This window comes from Balaenoptera borealis (assembly GCF_965194805.1).
Source record: "Balaenoptera borealis genome assembly, chromosome: 17".
Lineage (NCBI taxonomy): Eukaryota > Metazoa > Chordata > Mammalia > Artiodactyla > Balaenopteridae > Balaenoptera > Balaenoptera borealis.
This window is the reverse complement of record NC_138876.1, coordinates 79,327,901-79,344,898: the sequence shown is the minus strand read 5'-3', so window position 1 is coordinate 79,344,898 and position 16,998 is coordinate 79,327,901. Positions and strand designations below refer to the sequence as shown.

Sequence of the window (16,998 nt, the reverse complement as noted above, 5' to 3'; positions counted from 1 at the left end):
TCTCCTTCTCTCTTCCCTCCCAACTTGGTCGCCCAATGGATGTGATGGGTCAGATGCCCCAGGCCTGTGGATTTTTCAGCCAACTTTTAAAAGTGTAAATGGCCATAAGTCTGCTCAAGTGAAGGATTAAAAAGCTGCAAGGCAATATCTTGTCTTTTAAAAAGAATAAAACATTATACACATGCACACAACTGAACTTTTCTCATTTGTCATAAAATCAGTCAATTCAACAGGGCTGAGGATAGAAGTTCTGATTCTGTCACAATCACTATTTCCTGAGTAATAAGAACAAATATTCTATTAATCTGTTTTTTTAAACATAGTTAATAATTTCTACTAGTATTCTTTTAATCTTTTGAAGTCTTAAGTTATACCATGTCAGTATTATGTCAAATAGCAGTCACTGCTATATTAGCTCCAACCCGCCCTTCTCCATATTAACACATTGTTTACTATTAAAATATTAGTACATTGATTTTACTATGAAATATTAGTATATTGGGACTCTAAGGAAAAGAATAATTGGGGGAGAAATGCTCCTTTTATTCTCTCTGAAGGCTGGGTACCATTTGCCATGAGGTGTTCAGAGTGAATAAAGAATCTTCCTTTCAAGTTCAATAACTTTCTCATCTGTTTTAGCTGAACTTACTAAGTAGCCCCAGGGTCCCTGGTCACACTGCCCATTACAAGGAAAATTATTTGATGGAGAAAAAAATTCTATTATTTCCTACTCTAGGTTTGAGGAATACATGAGAACTTGTTTATGTAATAAGTATCATTATGAAAGGTATGCATGAAAATTAAACAAAACAAAAATAACCATATCCCATAGGTAAATTTTATTTTCAGAGAAGACTAAAAATAAAATCAATAAAAGGACCTTTTTATCAAACACAAGATGCCAACGAAGTATGTGCAAGCTTTCACGTTGTGTAAGCTCATACTGTATAAGAACGCTCTATACCATAGAAGTTCTTAATATCTTAATAGCACTAGAGTACTGTTCTCCTCTGAGAACCCAAATTAATTCTAATTATCTGAGCAAGAGAGAGAGGTGAGGGAAATACAGCTCACAGGTCAGATACATGCAGAGAAAGCCAAAGCCTCTTTAGTCTAAGAGGCAGTGTTGCTTTGGGGAGAAAAATAAAAGTATCGTGAGTGAGGAAAAGGTGTTGAGGTTCTTGTCCCTTTGGAGGATTTCTGGGAGGCCCCGAGGATATTCTCCATCTCTCTTTCCTTATCGCAAATATCCATGAAAAGCACAGGAGAGGCACGACACGCGCACTGGAGCGCTTAGGGGCTCTGGGTGAGAGGTGATCCCCAGGACGCTGTGAGGGCATGGCTCTGCAGCGCGGGTGACAGCTCACCCCGGTCCCCTCGGGTCAGGGTGGCTCAGGCTGACCTCTTAGGGCTGTGACCCCTCATGCTTGGGTCAACCATAAGGTCAAGCAATGCATTCGTTCCCTCCTAACGCACATTTTTCCCCCCTTGGAATGATTGATGGGAAATAGAATCTAATTTTAAAAGAATAGCCACTAGGAAATGTTCCACCGTAGAAATATAGGACAGAATATTGTCATTTTTACTGTTATTGGCATAATGGAGACAACAGAAACTTGATGTTCTGGTGTCAAAACAAGGTTTTGTGGTCATGGCTGTTGTTTAAAATATTCAATACAGAATATTTAAGGTGACAAACCATACAATTTCGTTCCTTGTCAGTGCCTACTGTTGATGAGAGAGAGAGAGAGAGAGAGATGATCGATAGACAGACATATGTGCGTGTATTATGATATATATATAGTGAATGTATACACATATACAATAGTTAAAGCTTTGCTTGTAGCCAGGCCACAGAAGAAAATACCAGTTGCTGGAATCGGTGTTTATTTATCTTGTTTCTTTAAAGCTCTTCTGCTCAGATTTTACTCTGCATTTTTCAGATAGTAAAAATAACAGCTGTTAACAGCTAACCTGTTTAATGTGCTATAAGATAAAGAAAATGCAGTATTAGAATATATATGTATAACATCCTCATAGCTGTTAATGATTTCTGATTCAGCTATATCAGTAGTTAACATTTGATCAAATATTATTTAAGGACTGAGGTATTCCTCATAAATATGGACTATCTGAAACTTGTTATATACATCTCATTTCCCCACAAGTAATGTAAAGATTATCTCAATCACATTAAATTGTAGATTAAATACATACTAGATATATAATGCTTGGCACGCTGAATGTTTGGAATTTTCCTCCCAAGCTTATCACTTTTGCCGTATTATGTTTAGGTCTGAAGTTGGTAATGTGAGGGGCTGTGAATTTAGTCCAGGTTGATCTTTGCACCTGGAAAATATTGATGAAAAGGAGCTGAGAATTTAAATGCAATTTACATCTTCAGAAAATCAGTGGACTAGATTTTGTGTAGGTATGTGGAGGGCGTGGGTTACCTGTGGGTGTCTGTGTGTGAGGTATGGTAGGGAGTTATGTAGATGTGTTTGTGTGTCTACATCTTCAGTAATGCTGAGGAAATTACAAAATTAAGATGTTCTTAGGAATGAGATTATGTTGATAAGGTTGGTGCAGAATTCCTGGTGTCATTTTGTGATGTAAGGAAAACCCTATCTTCCATTAGCATGCTCTACAAGACAATAAATAAGAATGACCCTATCAGAAAATGAATGAGTCATACAGTAAAGATGGCAAACATCTTCTGAATGCGTTCACCTCAGAGGAGGAGTTGGGCACACTGACATTTCAGAGTGGGGTTTATCGGGAACATCTCCTGTCAGCAGGAATGAGGGCTGTGTGTTTAAGCCACTACCCTCTCGTGCTTAGACTGCATACTTCATCCTTGATGACGAAGACTTGAAACTTTTTTCCTTCTTAAATGAAGGAAATTCATTGGTAATTATGCTAAAATTTTAACCATAAATATGGCTTTTTCTAAATCCTCCCTATATGAATGTCTTTTCATTGACATCAACTTCCTTGGTCACCTATGCCTGTTGGGTGTTATTTGTCTTTTTATTAATACAGCAAAGAACCTTAGTGACCCCTCCAAGCCCCACCTGGACCCCACGCTGGATCCCTTTGACACTCAGGAGGTGTAGAAACTACCTTGTTTCCCAGCAGAGTGGTGACCTTCTGCATCTGACCTCGGGAAGAACAGGCAAAGGCCAAATCCAACGTGATGGAAACACTCCCCAGAATAAAATGCCTCAAGGAAACAAGAAGAACTGAAGACGTAAAACCACCTGAATTTTTAGGGTCAAAGAGATGGCCTTATAGATGAGCCCAGAACACCGATAACCTGGGTGTGCAGTGACATCCCTGCACACCATGAACCCAGCACGTGCACGAGACACGTCTTCTTGTTTAGCGCTCACACAGCCGTGAAGGAGGTACGGTTCTCTCCACCTTCAGATAAAGAAACTTGGATCAGAAGCTAAGTGGCCATAAGAATCAGAGGGGAGAAAATACTTCCCAGTTAAATCATAATAACACAGATGCCAAGGAGACAAGACTGCTTGGCCTTTGTCTTCAAGTATGTAAAGGGTCATTTTCCAGGGAAAAGCCATCAGCCATCCTCCCCTTCCCCAGAGTAGACACGTGTTATAATGCAATGTGAAGGATCTGGATTAGACTAGGAGGGCAGCTCACAACCATGAACTTCTCGACTCTGTCTACCCAGTAGATGGCTGCCAAGAACCATTCAAAAGCTAACTTGTGGGCTTCCCTGGTGGCGCAGTGGTTGAGAATCCACCTGCCAATGCAAGGGACATGGGTTCGAGCCCTGGTCCGGGAAGATCCCACATGCAGCAGAGCAACTAAGCCCGTGTGCCACAACTACTGAGCCTGCGTGCCACAACTACTGAAGGCCATGCGCCTAGAGCCCGTGCTCTGCAACAAGAGAAGCCACCGCAGTGAGAAGCCCGCGCACCGCAATGAAGAGTAGCCCCCGCTCGCCGCAACTAGAGAAGGCCTGCGCGCAGCAACGAAAACCCAACACAGCCAAAAATAAATAAATAAATTTATTTTTAAAAAAAGCTAACTTGTGGGGTCACATATCAAGGCGTCCCCTCGGCCTCTCTGACCAGCATTGTAAGTTCCCAGACTCCACTGGTGGGTTGGATGGAGCACGGTGGAAGCATCTTGTCAGATCCACTGAGTGAAGGTGCAAAGGCAGCCATGATGAGGGCCCTTCATGGAAGGCAGACACGTTGCCATCATAGCGGTCTACGACCAAGGGTGCAATTCAGTGCCGCCCAAGTTTCTTCGGTCCTGATTTTGATTCAGGGACATCTTACACAGCTGTCCCTCGTTGGGGGCCTCTTTGTCTCCTGGGGTTCAGTTTCAGACCTGAGGCCTCACGTCTACCACATCATTAGTTCTCACCAAAGGTTGATTGTAACTTCTTACAGAATATTTCTGTTTTAAAACCTCTTCCCTTTTTGAAACTCACCTAAGGGTGCTTAACACAAGAAGTAACTCCAAGGCTCCTGTCCTGGTAGCTATTAAAAACACAGACAAACCAAAACACCTGCACAGAAGAGTTAACTTGACAGTTTTGCTCCTGTTTCTGGAACACAGTGACTTTTCACTGGAACACAAGTCCTTCTTCATGTCATTCTAAATTTCTGTGGAAAAGAACTCATGAGCTTATTCTTTTATATTTATTTCTCAATTCCCTATGCAGTTTACTAGATTAAAAAACACAATAGTCTAGCTTCTTTGAATAATCCCTCATCTGTCCCCATGTGTTAGAACTGAATGACAAATATGACCAGTCTTCCTTTGCTTTCTGCATTGATGTTCTGTGTCTAGAACAGCTGGTATTACCAGTTAGGTGAGAGGTGTTTGGGGCTGTTTGTCAACGTGGACAAAATTCCCTGCCCTGAGAAGTAAATTATTATGAAACCAGATCTCCCTGGGGTCAGACCTGTGGGGAAGCACGACGTGGAATTGCATGATACAGGTCAAACGTGGAACAAGAGCTGAAGCCCTGAAGACCTCTCTCAGGGACTCGCTCTACAGCTGGAGGGCTGGTGTCCACACAGCGCACACAGGAGATAGCCATGGCAGAGGGGAAAGAACGTGACACTGAAGTACAAATTTGTGTTTTCATCCCACATACACGTGGGGCAACATTTTCTCACCATGTGGTGTGAGGAACTGGTGGGAACAGTTGTGTCTCATGGTCCGCATTTCTACGCACATCCATTGGGCCTCTTCTCTTCCAACCTTCCCTTCCGGCAGCTGATAAAGAAGATGGCGGAAACAAAATAATAATGTGACAAATTGTGGTTAACCATTTAAATATTGACAAGATGGAAGAGAACCAATTGTGATCGCAAAGGCTCTTTATTGTCATCGTTTTTTTTTGTTGTTTTTTTTTAAATTTACTTATTTATTTATTTATTTATTTTTGGCTGTGTTGGGTCTTCGTTTCTGTGCGAGGGCTTTCTCTAGTTGTGGCAAGCGGGGGACACTCTTCATCGCGGGCCTCTCACTATCGCGGCCTCTCTTGTTGCGGAGCACAGGCTCCAGATGCGCAGGCTCAGTAGTTGTGGCTCACAGGCCTAGTTGCTCCGCGGCACGTGGGATCCTCCCAGACCAGGGCTCGAACCCGTGTCCCCTGCATTAGCAGGCATATTCTCAACCACTGCGCCACCAGGGAAGCCCCCTATTGTCATCGTTTTTCAGAGCACAAACTTGAGAAAAGCCCAAGCTGACTGAGCTGTGGGCATAAGACTCCTGATGTCCATCACTGCTGATTTAGACAAAGTAGAAAACTCTCCTGATACTGTGTAATACTCCTAATAGAGCTAATGTCTGTTAAATAGCATAAACCATTGTGTGCTTCCAGCTGGAAGCAAAAACTGATATGATGTAGGCTCTTGGTCCGTCTCATGAAAATAACTAATTATAAAGAAATAGAATTTGAGACTTTCCCCCCAGTTCAATTTAACACACTTTGGTGAATCCCACCGTGAACAGAAAATAGTGCTCAATGGTGAGCTTCAGTGATGAGTGAGACCCTCCAGCCTTGGAGGTCTGGAACAGAAGCCAACACAGAAACAGATAAACCCACCCAGTGAGGTAGCTCCCGTGTTGGCGGCATGCACAAGTCGGGTGCAGGGACGGATTCTCGGTTGGGGTCATCAAGGAAGGTCTTCTGAGGTGAGATACATTAGCAGAGTTTTAAACCACAACTGCAAGTTTCCCTAGTGGAGAAAAGAGATAAGGTCATTCTAAGAAAAGGTAATGTGAATGTGCAAAATGCATTTCAGGCCAAGAGCGCTACATATGCAAATACACTTCTTATCAGAATACAGGGCATTTTCCCCATCTTTGTGTCTTTACATATGTAGTTCCCTTGGGCTTTTTTGGAAATTTTTGCATGTTCTGAATTTTTCAAATTCTGAAATCTTTTGTACATTCATGTTACCCATATATATAATGCTTGTATAAGTATATATTATATATATAATGCGTGTGTTTTGGGGTAACCTTGGAATTTTTAAGTAGTCAGATAAAATTATTATAAGGACTTTGACTTTCTGGTCAACTTTCTTCAAGCAAGAAGGCAACCTTTGTATTCAGTGATGTATAGGTGTTAAACCAGCCCCTGCGGCTCTGGTAACCCCTACCTTCCCCCTGCCACTGTCCTGTGCCATAATACTGTGATGGGAAAACAAAATCACCTTTTATTTCTGTTCCAGAATCAAATTTTCAAATATTATTCATGGAAGAAATGAATGAAATGGAACACAAAGGAAAATATACAAACCAATTTCACATAAATCAGTAAAAACTGTGGCAAAGCAGCTTAGGAATGTTGACCTACCGTCAACTTGATCAAGACACTTATAGCAGAGGAAAGCTTTAGATTCACAGGGAGGGAAAATATAACATAAATCCATATTATTATTTTAATTTTTAATTTTTATTTATTTTTTAAATTTTTATTTTATACTGGAGTATAGTTGATTAACAGTGTTGTGTTAGTTTCAGGTGTACAGCAAAGTGATTCAGTTATTTGTACACATGTATCTATTCTTTTTCAAATCCTTTTCCCATTTAGGTTGTTACATAATATTGAGCAGAGTTCCCTGTGCTGTACAGCAGGTCCTTGCTGGTTATCTATTTTAAATATAGCCGTGTGTACATGTCAATCCCAAACTCCCAATCTATCCCTCCCCCCCATTCCCCCCAGTAACATAAGTTCGTCCTCTGTGTCTGTGAGTCTGTTTCTGTTTTGTAAATAAGTTCATTTGTGTCATTTTTTTAAGATTCCGCATAGAAGTGATATTGTTACGCCACTCAAAAGTCAATTCTCGAGAGACAAGTGTTGGTAGGAAAGGAAAGGTTGCTTTATTTCGGAGGCCGGCACCCAGGGGGAAGGGCGGACGCCTGTCCAAAGGCCGACTCCCCCCCTGACACTCAAGGAGCAAGAGCTTTTATAGACAGAGGGAGGGGCTACACACAGAAACAGCACAGGCAGCTCTGACGGGCATCTTGAAATTGGTCATCGGCGGTCTGACCAGCGTCATCTCGATTGTTTTAGGTACAGGTAATCTTCAGTTCCAGGGTCGGTTTGTTTCCATTTCTTTGAGGCCAGTTCTTGGAATTATGGCAGCTTACGTCATGGCTACAGCCTGGTCATCATGTAGTTACCTTCTTCCACCTGGAGGGGGTTTCAGTATCTGTAAGACAGCTCACAGGATACGGCTCAGAATGTTATCTATAGCCCTCCTTAAGGAGGAACTACAGGTCCTTGACTATGCTTAAGGACTAAACTATTATTATTTGGTCTCCTTGGACTGTTTTCCTTTGTTTACGCATTTTCTCACTTCTCTGATTAAACGTATTCTTTGGCTAATTTTCTTCCACAGACAAAAGGCAGGCGGAGGACATGGGGGAGGGGGCGGGGCGGGGGCGAAGAACAATAGGGTCCTGCTCCGTTTCAGTATCATGTGGTATTTGTCTTTCTCTGTCTGACTTACTTTGCTTAGTATGATAATCTCCAGGTCCATCCATGTTGCTGCAAGTGGCATTATTTCGTTCTTTTTAATGACTGAGTAATATTCCATTGTATATATACATATTACATTTAGAAGTAATTAAAGTACCAAGTGCTGTGAAGGAGAAATTGAAGCATGTTCAGAGAGTGACCAGGGTGTCAGGAGACTTGGGGGGTCATGGGACACCTGGCTGGGGACACTAGGAGTTTTGGAAGGGAGGGGAGGAAAGTGGAAATCTCTGGGGACTCTGAGGTGTCTTCCAGTATTAGAAAGGTTGTGTAGAAAAGGTGAATTGGATTTGTTCAATGTGACCCTCAAGGGATGAACCAGAAGCAAAGGTGATGCAGGAGCACCAGTTTCAGAAACTCTCCCTAACAGCGCTGGCCTGTTACTCAAGGACCCGATCCTGAGGACTTCATCACTATTCATAAGGAATGAGCACATCATGACCCAAAGAACAAGAAAGCCAGAGCACTAATTAGATCAAGGACTATGTCACTTTACGTTCTTTGTAGTATCTATACCCTCTGGTCTTTTCTCTCCATAGGATAATTTGACTTCTTTTTCATGGTATTAAAGAACAAATACAAGTTTGTCAGAATCAAATGTGATGACCATTCAGAGACAGCATCCTTCACACCCAACGGGAAATGGCACTGGCTTTCAGGATTGCCAAGCTTGTTTTCATTCTCATACTTTTCCAAACACTTCTGGAAAATTAATATGCAATACTTAAGATTACCACATTGGTGATTATTATCAGGAAATTTTCTTCAAGCGGTGGGGTAATTTTATTATGGATTCAATACACTGTTTTTTTCTTCTTTTGTATAGCTTTGAAATTTTCAATAGTAAAAGTTTTTTAAAAAGGCATCAGGAGGGTTTACAAACACATACGTCCTGGAACTTGACTTGCATCATGCCCTTGGGGACATCCATCTGCTGAGGACCATTGAGCACATGATGGAACTGACCAGGAAGGGTGTCTGTAGATTATCAAAGTAGCAAATCCCTTCTACACCTGTGTCTCACCTCCCTCTTCATATTACAGTGCAATGGAATGCCTTTAATGAAGGCGAAAATTGCAGTGACTCCTCAAAGTGAACCTTTAAGAGTAAGGGCCAACTTGGGGCCTTAAGTGATAAGCCACTAAGGTAGTTGTTTCCTGGATGTGCTTGCACACATATGGTGGTTTGCAGAAGAGAAAAAACAGCCCTGGTGTTTGAAGGATTAGTTATCACTCCGGTCTTTCTTTTTCTCTGTGTTTCCTTTCTAGGTATTTCCACACGATATACCTAGGTATTCGAAGTCGACAGAGCGGAGAGAATGACCGGTGGAGGTTTTACTGGAAGATGGTCTACGAGTACGCGGACGTGAGCATGCTACACCTGCTTGCCACGTTCCTGGAGAGCGCTCCCCAGCTGGTGCTGCAGCTCTGCATCATCGTACAGACTCACAGCCTGCAGGCCCTCCAAGGTAAGGGCTTGCGATTCACTTTCCGCATTTGGGGAAAGGTGGTCGGCTCCTTTTCTCACAACCCGAGGACCGTTCCAATACCCTTTGACGCAGGTCACGGTGCTCCGTATTATTGTCGGCCGCTTGACACCTGTATTTGTGAATGATGCCTATTTTCTTCTTCGCCATCACTTTTCATGGGTAATTTACTGAAAGACTTTTTTGCCCTCAAGCTGCCCTCCGAGTAGGAAAAAAAATCCTTATGATTTTACACTTGCTCAATATGAGAACAGAATCCACTGAAGCTTTCTGGCTTGTATGATAATTTCCAAAAATTTGAGAAAAGACCTATAGCCCTCTCTAATGTTGTATGTATATTAACTATTACATATATTATATATATTTTATGTATAAATTTATATATATAATACATATTTGAATATTAGGGTAATTGCCACCATTTCTTTTTGATATTAGGACACAAAAGGAGAGAGATTAAAGGAAATGATAAAGATTACCTTAATATTTTTAAAAAGAAGGTCATATGGGAAAATGTTGTCAGTATTTAATAATGTATTGTTTATGTAGTACTAAGTTTTATAAAATGAATATTACAGTCAGGTTAATATTTTGGGGTTTTACCGTCTTGTTTGATCATCTCATCCGTAAGACGATTCCATTGATAACAGATCCGCTCCGACGTTTCCTTAGGGCCTGCTGCTGAAATCTTTTCTAGAAGCAGATTGGACAGACCAGTGGGTAGAGAGGTGACTACATGGGTGGGGGAGGATGGATAGGTAACATTTTCTGCATAGTTTCCTGGTAATTTGTCAATCCTGTAACTAAACAGGTAACGCTCTGTAATGTGCTCGTTTTGTTTCAGTCTCAGCAGAGCCTTGCTGTGACTTGCTGTATGTACTGGGCCATCCTCTAATCTGATCTGCTTAGTCTGGGGAATCTCTACAAGGTCCTTATAACTTTTTAGAGCAAGGAGCACATAAGCCTGGGCTGGGTACTTTACTAATTGGAGGGAGGGGGAGGCGTATTACAGGAAAAGAGAGATAGACTGTGTGCTGGAAGCCAGTGGGCTGCTGATTTATGAATTCCTGGCCCAGCCCTGGTTGCACACGAGAATAGCTTCAGTCCAAGAAGTTTGAGAAAGGAGTCAAAGAGGTCCATGGGGTGGGAGTCTCCCATGCTAGTAAGCAAAATGGAAGAACGAGAAAATGGGTGTTAGCACAGAAGCAGAGGAGAAAAGCTTGGGGGAGGCGAGATTTATCCACCTCCCCCATGTGAATTATCCGTGGACGAGCCTCTTCAGACGTGAGACACCACACACTGCACAGGGAAGCTCCGGCTTTGCTTATCTCACTTCCTCGCTGTGAGACCTGGTACAAGCCACTTAACCTCTCTGGGTCCCAGTTTCTCAAACTAAACTAGATGATCTCCAAACTCCTTGACAGTGCTCTTCTACTGCTGCGTCCGTGAATGCTCAGTAAACTTACGGGGCCAGGCATGTGCATCAGGAGGTGGTCTGTATGTGAGGATACAAATTCAAAGTCAACATCGAATTGAATCTCTGTCAAATTCTCATCTCCAGAAGAACTTGGCACCCCCCTTGGTATAGTTACACACCTGAGAACTCTCTGGAAGAGAAAACCCCAGGCACAAGTGAGGAGTGTGGCAAGCCACCTTCCTGTGTGGCCCGAGATTCCTGAGGGTCTCTGCTAGTTTCCTAAAAGATCTGCAACATCACAGAGAAGTTCTTATCCTAAAGATGATGGAGATGGAGAAGGAAAGGAGAGGGAGGGTGTGAGAAAATGAGATCACATTTTCCGTTTGAGAGCTTTATGTAAAGTTTTATAGAAAAAAAAAAACATAGAGAAAAGACAATTCTTTGTCTTTATCAGATTATTCATCCTAAACATAGGAATCAAAATATGTGTTTCTTGGAGTTGTGGCTCTTCCCTGACGCCTGGTGTCCCCAGCTTAGCGGCTAAGCTCACTGTTGCATCAGGTTTGCTACAGACTTTGGGAGCGGGACCTCGTCCTTGGCCAAGGCAAGCCTTGCTGTCAAAATCAGAGAGCCGTGGGGAAAATATGTCCTGTGTCACTCCCAAGGTGGTCAAAAGACAGTTAGATCCAAAGATCACTAGGATCAACGCAAGTCACTGAGCACAGGATGAGGAATAGGGCCACTGAGCTGATCTTATGGTTGCCATTTTTTAAGCAGGGAGATGGGCAGAAAGTTGTGTTAAAAGACCAAAGAGAGGAAATACCTGACAGCAAACAAGCACCACAAAACCTCCAGCAAACGAAGACCAGCTCAGGCAATGCCATCTCAATCCTCTTGCATTTTGAGGAGAAACTCATCTGCAGAGAGAGCTTCTAAATTCAACCCTCTGCTGACAGATGACCCCACTTACAAATGAACCAGCTTATAAATTAAACTGATGTGAATTATAAGAACTGAGCCTTTCCTCTCTAGGAAAAGAAAAATGAATGTGATAGAACCTAGTCTGACATCTATTTTCACATATCTTTATGGTAAAAGATTCTTAAGATTTATATGTAAAAGCACAACTTTCTGCAATGAATGCACATAATCAGTGGCATGAAAGCTGTGAGGTATTTGCAAATAGCTCTGAAGTTAAATCTTCAAAATATTTTTATTTAGCAGGTAAGAGTGGTCCTAAGTCTGCAAGTGATTTCCATAAATGACTATGTCTAAAATTATTATTTTTAGGACAGAAAGAAAAATGCTTTTTTAATCCAATTTTAACCATCTACTGCTCTCTGATGGACACTCTTTTAAAACCAATTAAAAAATCAAACAAGAAGAAGTACGACATTTAAAACTGATGCTGAAAAATTGTATTCCCCTTGTGGAAGTTGGTATAGCCCTAAAACCCTGTCGGCTGTGAAAACCCTTTCTCAGGGCTCCTTACTTATTGAATAATTAAGTCAGAGAGGCCTCGCTGTACTGGAGGCCGACAGGCTCAGTGGAGAGCTAAGTAAAGCGTAATTGTTTCTCAGTTTGTCCTGTCCCAGGAAGGAGAATTCAGCTCCTGTTCTGAGACCAGGAATCAGGGCCGAGCAGAAACTTGAACACGAATATCCAGTTCTTTCCACTCCACACTGCCACCTTTGACAGAATTGCTGCTCTTCATTGGCTCTGGCGTTTCCCTAGGAACATCTGTCTCTGGAGAGCAAGAAATACTCAGGGAGCCTCAACTCTACCCGCACAACTAAGACAGCACGTGGAACGTAAGCCAGCACGGCAGCCTGTGCTTGGAGCTTCCAGTTTGCACTGCGTTACGTTTCCAGTGCAATCCCATTTCCCCACCTGGAGAGAGAGAGCGAGAGAGCCAGGCAGGCAGGAGGACAGGAGGAGGGGCAGAGAGATGTAGAAGGACTGTGGGTGGTAAGCAGAGACGGGCAAAGCGCGCTGTTAGTCTCCGTGTAGAGGATGCAGCCCTCTCTGTGTTTAGAGATGTAAGACGCGGTCCAAGGCCTGTCAGTCCTATTTTCAAGCAACATCTCAAACCCATCCAGGACATTTGATTCTATCTCTTATAGATGGTGCAAGCAAAGGTAGAAGGTTAACTACCTTCTACAGACCGAAGTTACCCCTCCTTATACAAGGGCTGGCTGGGCTGGAGGGTCTCTGGAGTCACTTTCAGCTTTGTGATGCTCCGAGCACTCGTCTTTGGCTGTGTGGACCGGCTGGCAGAGAGGATACTGACGCGTGCGGGTACCGCGGGTACCGGTGTCCGCAGGCCCTGCCTATAGGGCAGCGATGCTCAAGAGCCGCGCCATGTGGGGGGGGGGGAGGGGGAGGGGGGGGAGCCCGGGGGGGAGCCCGCGGGGGGGGGAGCCCGCGCTCCTCGGAGCGGCCGGGGCGCCGTGCGGGGTCACCGCGCACACGCCGTGAAAGCTTCTCGGCCAGAACGGGTGAACCGCGGCCCAGGCTGCGCGCAGCACGGTCACCGGGCTCTGACGGCCAGGTGTGCACGCCCGCGCCACAGAGCCTCCGTGTACGAACAGCGCTTCCTGGAAGGAGCCGTCCAGGTAAACAGAAGAAATCAGGCCCTCACCAGATGCAAGTGGGTGCCTACCTAGCGGCGCAGTTGTTTCCGCTTTTTCCGGACGGCTTTAGTTCTTCATTTCCAATTTCCACCTCTACCTGCCGTTGTTGGAAAGTCGCATTTTACACTCCCTGGGTATTTAAGCTGCGGTGCACAGAGTGAGTTAGGAACAAGTGCTTTCCCACAGGCCGTGTGCCCAGGAGAGCTTTGCCGAGCAGGAAGAGATACCTACACCTACCTCGATTCCGATTTCTTCGTGTCCAAAACCCCCATGGTTGCCCGTTTTGCCGACAGTTTAACCCGAATACTTCGTGAACGGAATTAAGCAGAGGGGGCTGGAAGAAGTTTCTAATTATTCTTTTCCTGTCTTGCATCCCACGAGACTACAGGGAAGTCAGAAGTTAAGGGGCTCTCCTTAAACAAACACCGTCCCCAGCCAACCACGGTAGGAGACACCTTGAATGTGACAACTGCCTCCTTTGTCACATTCTGATGAGGATGTTTAAGACCTAAATCACTGGATTTCCAGTTGCTCCATTTTATGGTAACGCAGGTGGAGCCACGCCCGGCTACCCTCCCGAGGCTGAGGTTAGAGAGGGAACCCATCGACCCCCAGGCCCAAGTCCTGTGTGCCGACTTCCTGTCTCTGCACCCGGCTCCACCCGTGGATTTCTGCAGGGGAGGGAGAATGCCAGGGAGAGTGTCAGCCTGTGAGTGGGACTGTGTCCTGTCCCTTTTGATCTGTCTGTTTTTCCGTTGCTATTTTCGTTAAGTTCATTAACACATTTATCGAATGTCTATTGTGTGCATGATGGTGCGTGAAGGGCTGTAAAATTTGTCCTAAAAAAAATTCACTTTTTAATAAAAGTTTGTAATGTGACATTATAAACAACGTGGCAAAACATATTTAGAAAGGCCTAACTCATCCGGGTGTATTCCAGAAAAGCTGTTCCATCTTCTAGTTGGGATGAGAGAAAACGAGAGCAGGTCTAGGTCCCCGTCCCGCACAGAGGGACCACACAGCCCCTGCTTGAGCCCGTTCTTCACTAGAGGGCAGTTCACGCTGCATCACGGACACTACGTGGAAGGCACCGTCATGGGCGTCTAGCCCGTCACCACCTGACGCGTGAGTCTCTGATCCGTACCAGCCCCGCTCACCAGTGCACCCTGAGGCTCCACCATCCCACCGGGAAGGCTGCTCGCTATCCCAAAACGGATGCGGCAAAAGCTCTCCTCTCCAGCGCTGGGCAGGCAGTTCTCCGTTCCCTCTGCAGAATGTTCTTCCTGATGCCCTTAGTGCGTTGAACGTCTACGCCAACCGGGCGATCTTGGGTCCACAGGCCCAGTTGTCTCCTCAAGTTGAGCTGAACACTTAGCAAGGGTCAGTCTGGTCTTCTGAAGCTGCTTATCTCAAGGTTCTGGTTCTGGTAGTCATTTCGCTTAATTAGCACTTAAACTGATGAAATACGAGTGTGAAAAGAGAGTTGTTTCTATGAAATGTATACTGATAGCTTTGGAAAACATAGATCAGTGGGCAGTGCGTTTCCAATCACGTAGCGTTGGGACCCCTCTCCTGCCCCCCGGTGTCTGGTCCGAGGACGCTGCGGGTCGGAGGGCTGCACCTGCCCCTTGGCTCTTCCTTGCACAGCCCTTGCCAAGAGCTTATGCACATACTTTAATGTCCTCCCACCACCCTGGGACTTTTGCTGTTTCATCTCCGATCATCAGCTGCTGTGTCTTGCTTTTTGTGTGTCCATTAGAATATCATCCCCAACCAGGAACACAAAACGGGTTAGGTATCTCAGAAAGAAGGGATTTAAATCAGGGAATCTACTCCACAGGAAGATAAACGGACAAAAAGAGGATGCTTATACAAGTCTGGGATTCTTCATTAAAGGAAGCAGCTCCCAGCCCGGGGGCCAGAAGAATCAGGGACGTGTGCCCAGGTCTCTGGGGAGGGGCCCAACCTGGCGAGTGCTGGGTGACCAGAGGGGCCAGCCTACCCGCTGCAGAGGCTACCAGGCAGGGATGGAGCGACGCTCACAGAAATCATCTTACTGCTGAGGGCCCCGTCCCAGCTGCTGCTTCCCCCGCCGCGGTGAGGCTGCGTCCGGCGGGCCCAAAAGAGCCGAGGGCTGGTGGCTGGAGAAGTCCAAGACTAACTGGATGCTGATCTGAGCAGGAAGCCAGAAAAATGTGTCCTTTCCTCGCCTCCCACTTTCCAAGCTCCGCCCACTGCCACCTCCAGGCAGAACCTAGCAGGAAGCTGGAGTCAAGGAGCTGGGGACCCCGCCTGCCAGGCAACTGGCACACGCGCCCCACTCCGCTGGGCTCCTTTTGCCTGCTTCCACCTAAGAGATTTGATCATCAAGCTAGTTACAGCTGTTTCTGAGTGAAAGCCTGAAAGACTATCGTATGAGACGAACGCACGCATTTTAGACCATGGAGACTGTGTCATCTTAAATAAATCCAAGCAGCCGAGTTTGGCAACTGATGCATCTCTCTGAAACGTCTGACCACAGATCTCAAGTGGTCACTCAGCACTGTCAAGCATCTGACATTGTTTCTCCTTGAAATTCACTCTCCTGCTACAAAACTGTCTGTTTCCTTCCTTCTTCTGTGTCCTCACACTTCCAACCACCTGCCTCCATCAAACCACTGCTTTCACTTCCTATGTCAGTGAGAAGACAGAAGCAGTGAAATAAGAACGGCTTTATTTTCCCACCGCTAACCCCACCTCCGTCTGCACCCATCACCCGGCTTCCCTCCATTTACCATGGGTAAGCGGCGCCAGCTCCCATCTCTTGACCCCTCTTCTTCTGCGCTGGATCCCGTGCCCTCTCACCTACATAAGCATCGTGTTCGTGAAATTATCCTCTCTCTCTCTCCTGTATTATCAATTTCTCCTTTCTACTGGGTCATTGCCATCACACATAAACAAGCACACCATGATAACTCTAATCTTTATTTTTTTTAAAATTGTCCCATATCACCTGCTACCATATTACCACAATTAATTATATTTTAGTGCTTATTGAGTTCTTTCATGTTTCGTATATATTACATTAAAATAGAATTAAAATATGGATACTATTTTGTAACCTCCTCTTTTCTGGCAATACATCATGAATATATGTCCATGACGATGTATGTAATTCCGCATCATTTCTCACTACTGCGTAATTTACTAGCACATGGATTATCTTTTTCTTTTCCACTAACTCCCTGTTTTCGAAATGATAAGTGATCATCTATAGTCACCATAATCAATAATCCTATGATAATCCTATTATAAACACATTAAGAAAATCTTTGCAGCCTTAGTTAAATACCTAAAGTGAAATGGGTGGATTTGAGGGCAAGCTTGCGGGCTTGAAGGCTTTTGATACGTAATGTCAAACTGGCAATTTTAAAGTACATTTCTT

At 44.5% G+C, this 16,998-nt stretch overlaps 1 protein-coding gene across 1 annotated transcript in view; it reads left to right on the top strand.

Moving 5' to 3' along the window:
* The window catches only part of XKR4 (XK related 4), a 365,104-nt gene that overhangs the window by 212,079 nt on the left and 136,027 nt on the right, over positions 1 to 16,998 (top strand). Inside the window, exon 2 of the mRNA XM_082364744.1 lies at positions 9,307 to 9,506. Coding sequence (XP_082220870.1) covers positions 9,307 to 9,506 — 200 coding nt within the window. The remainder of the gene's footprint in view (positions 1 to 9,306; positions 9,507 to 16,998) is intronic.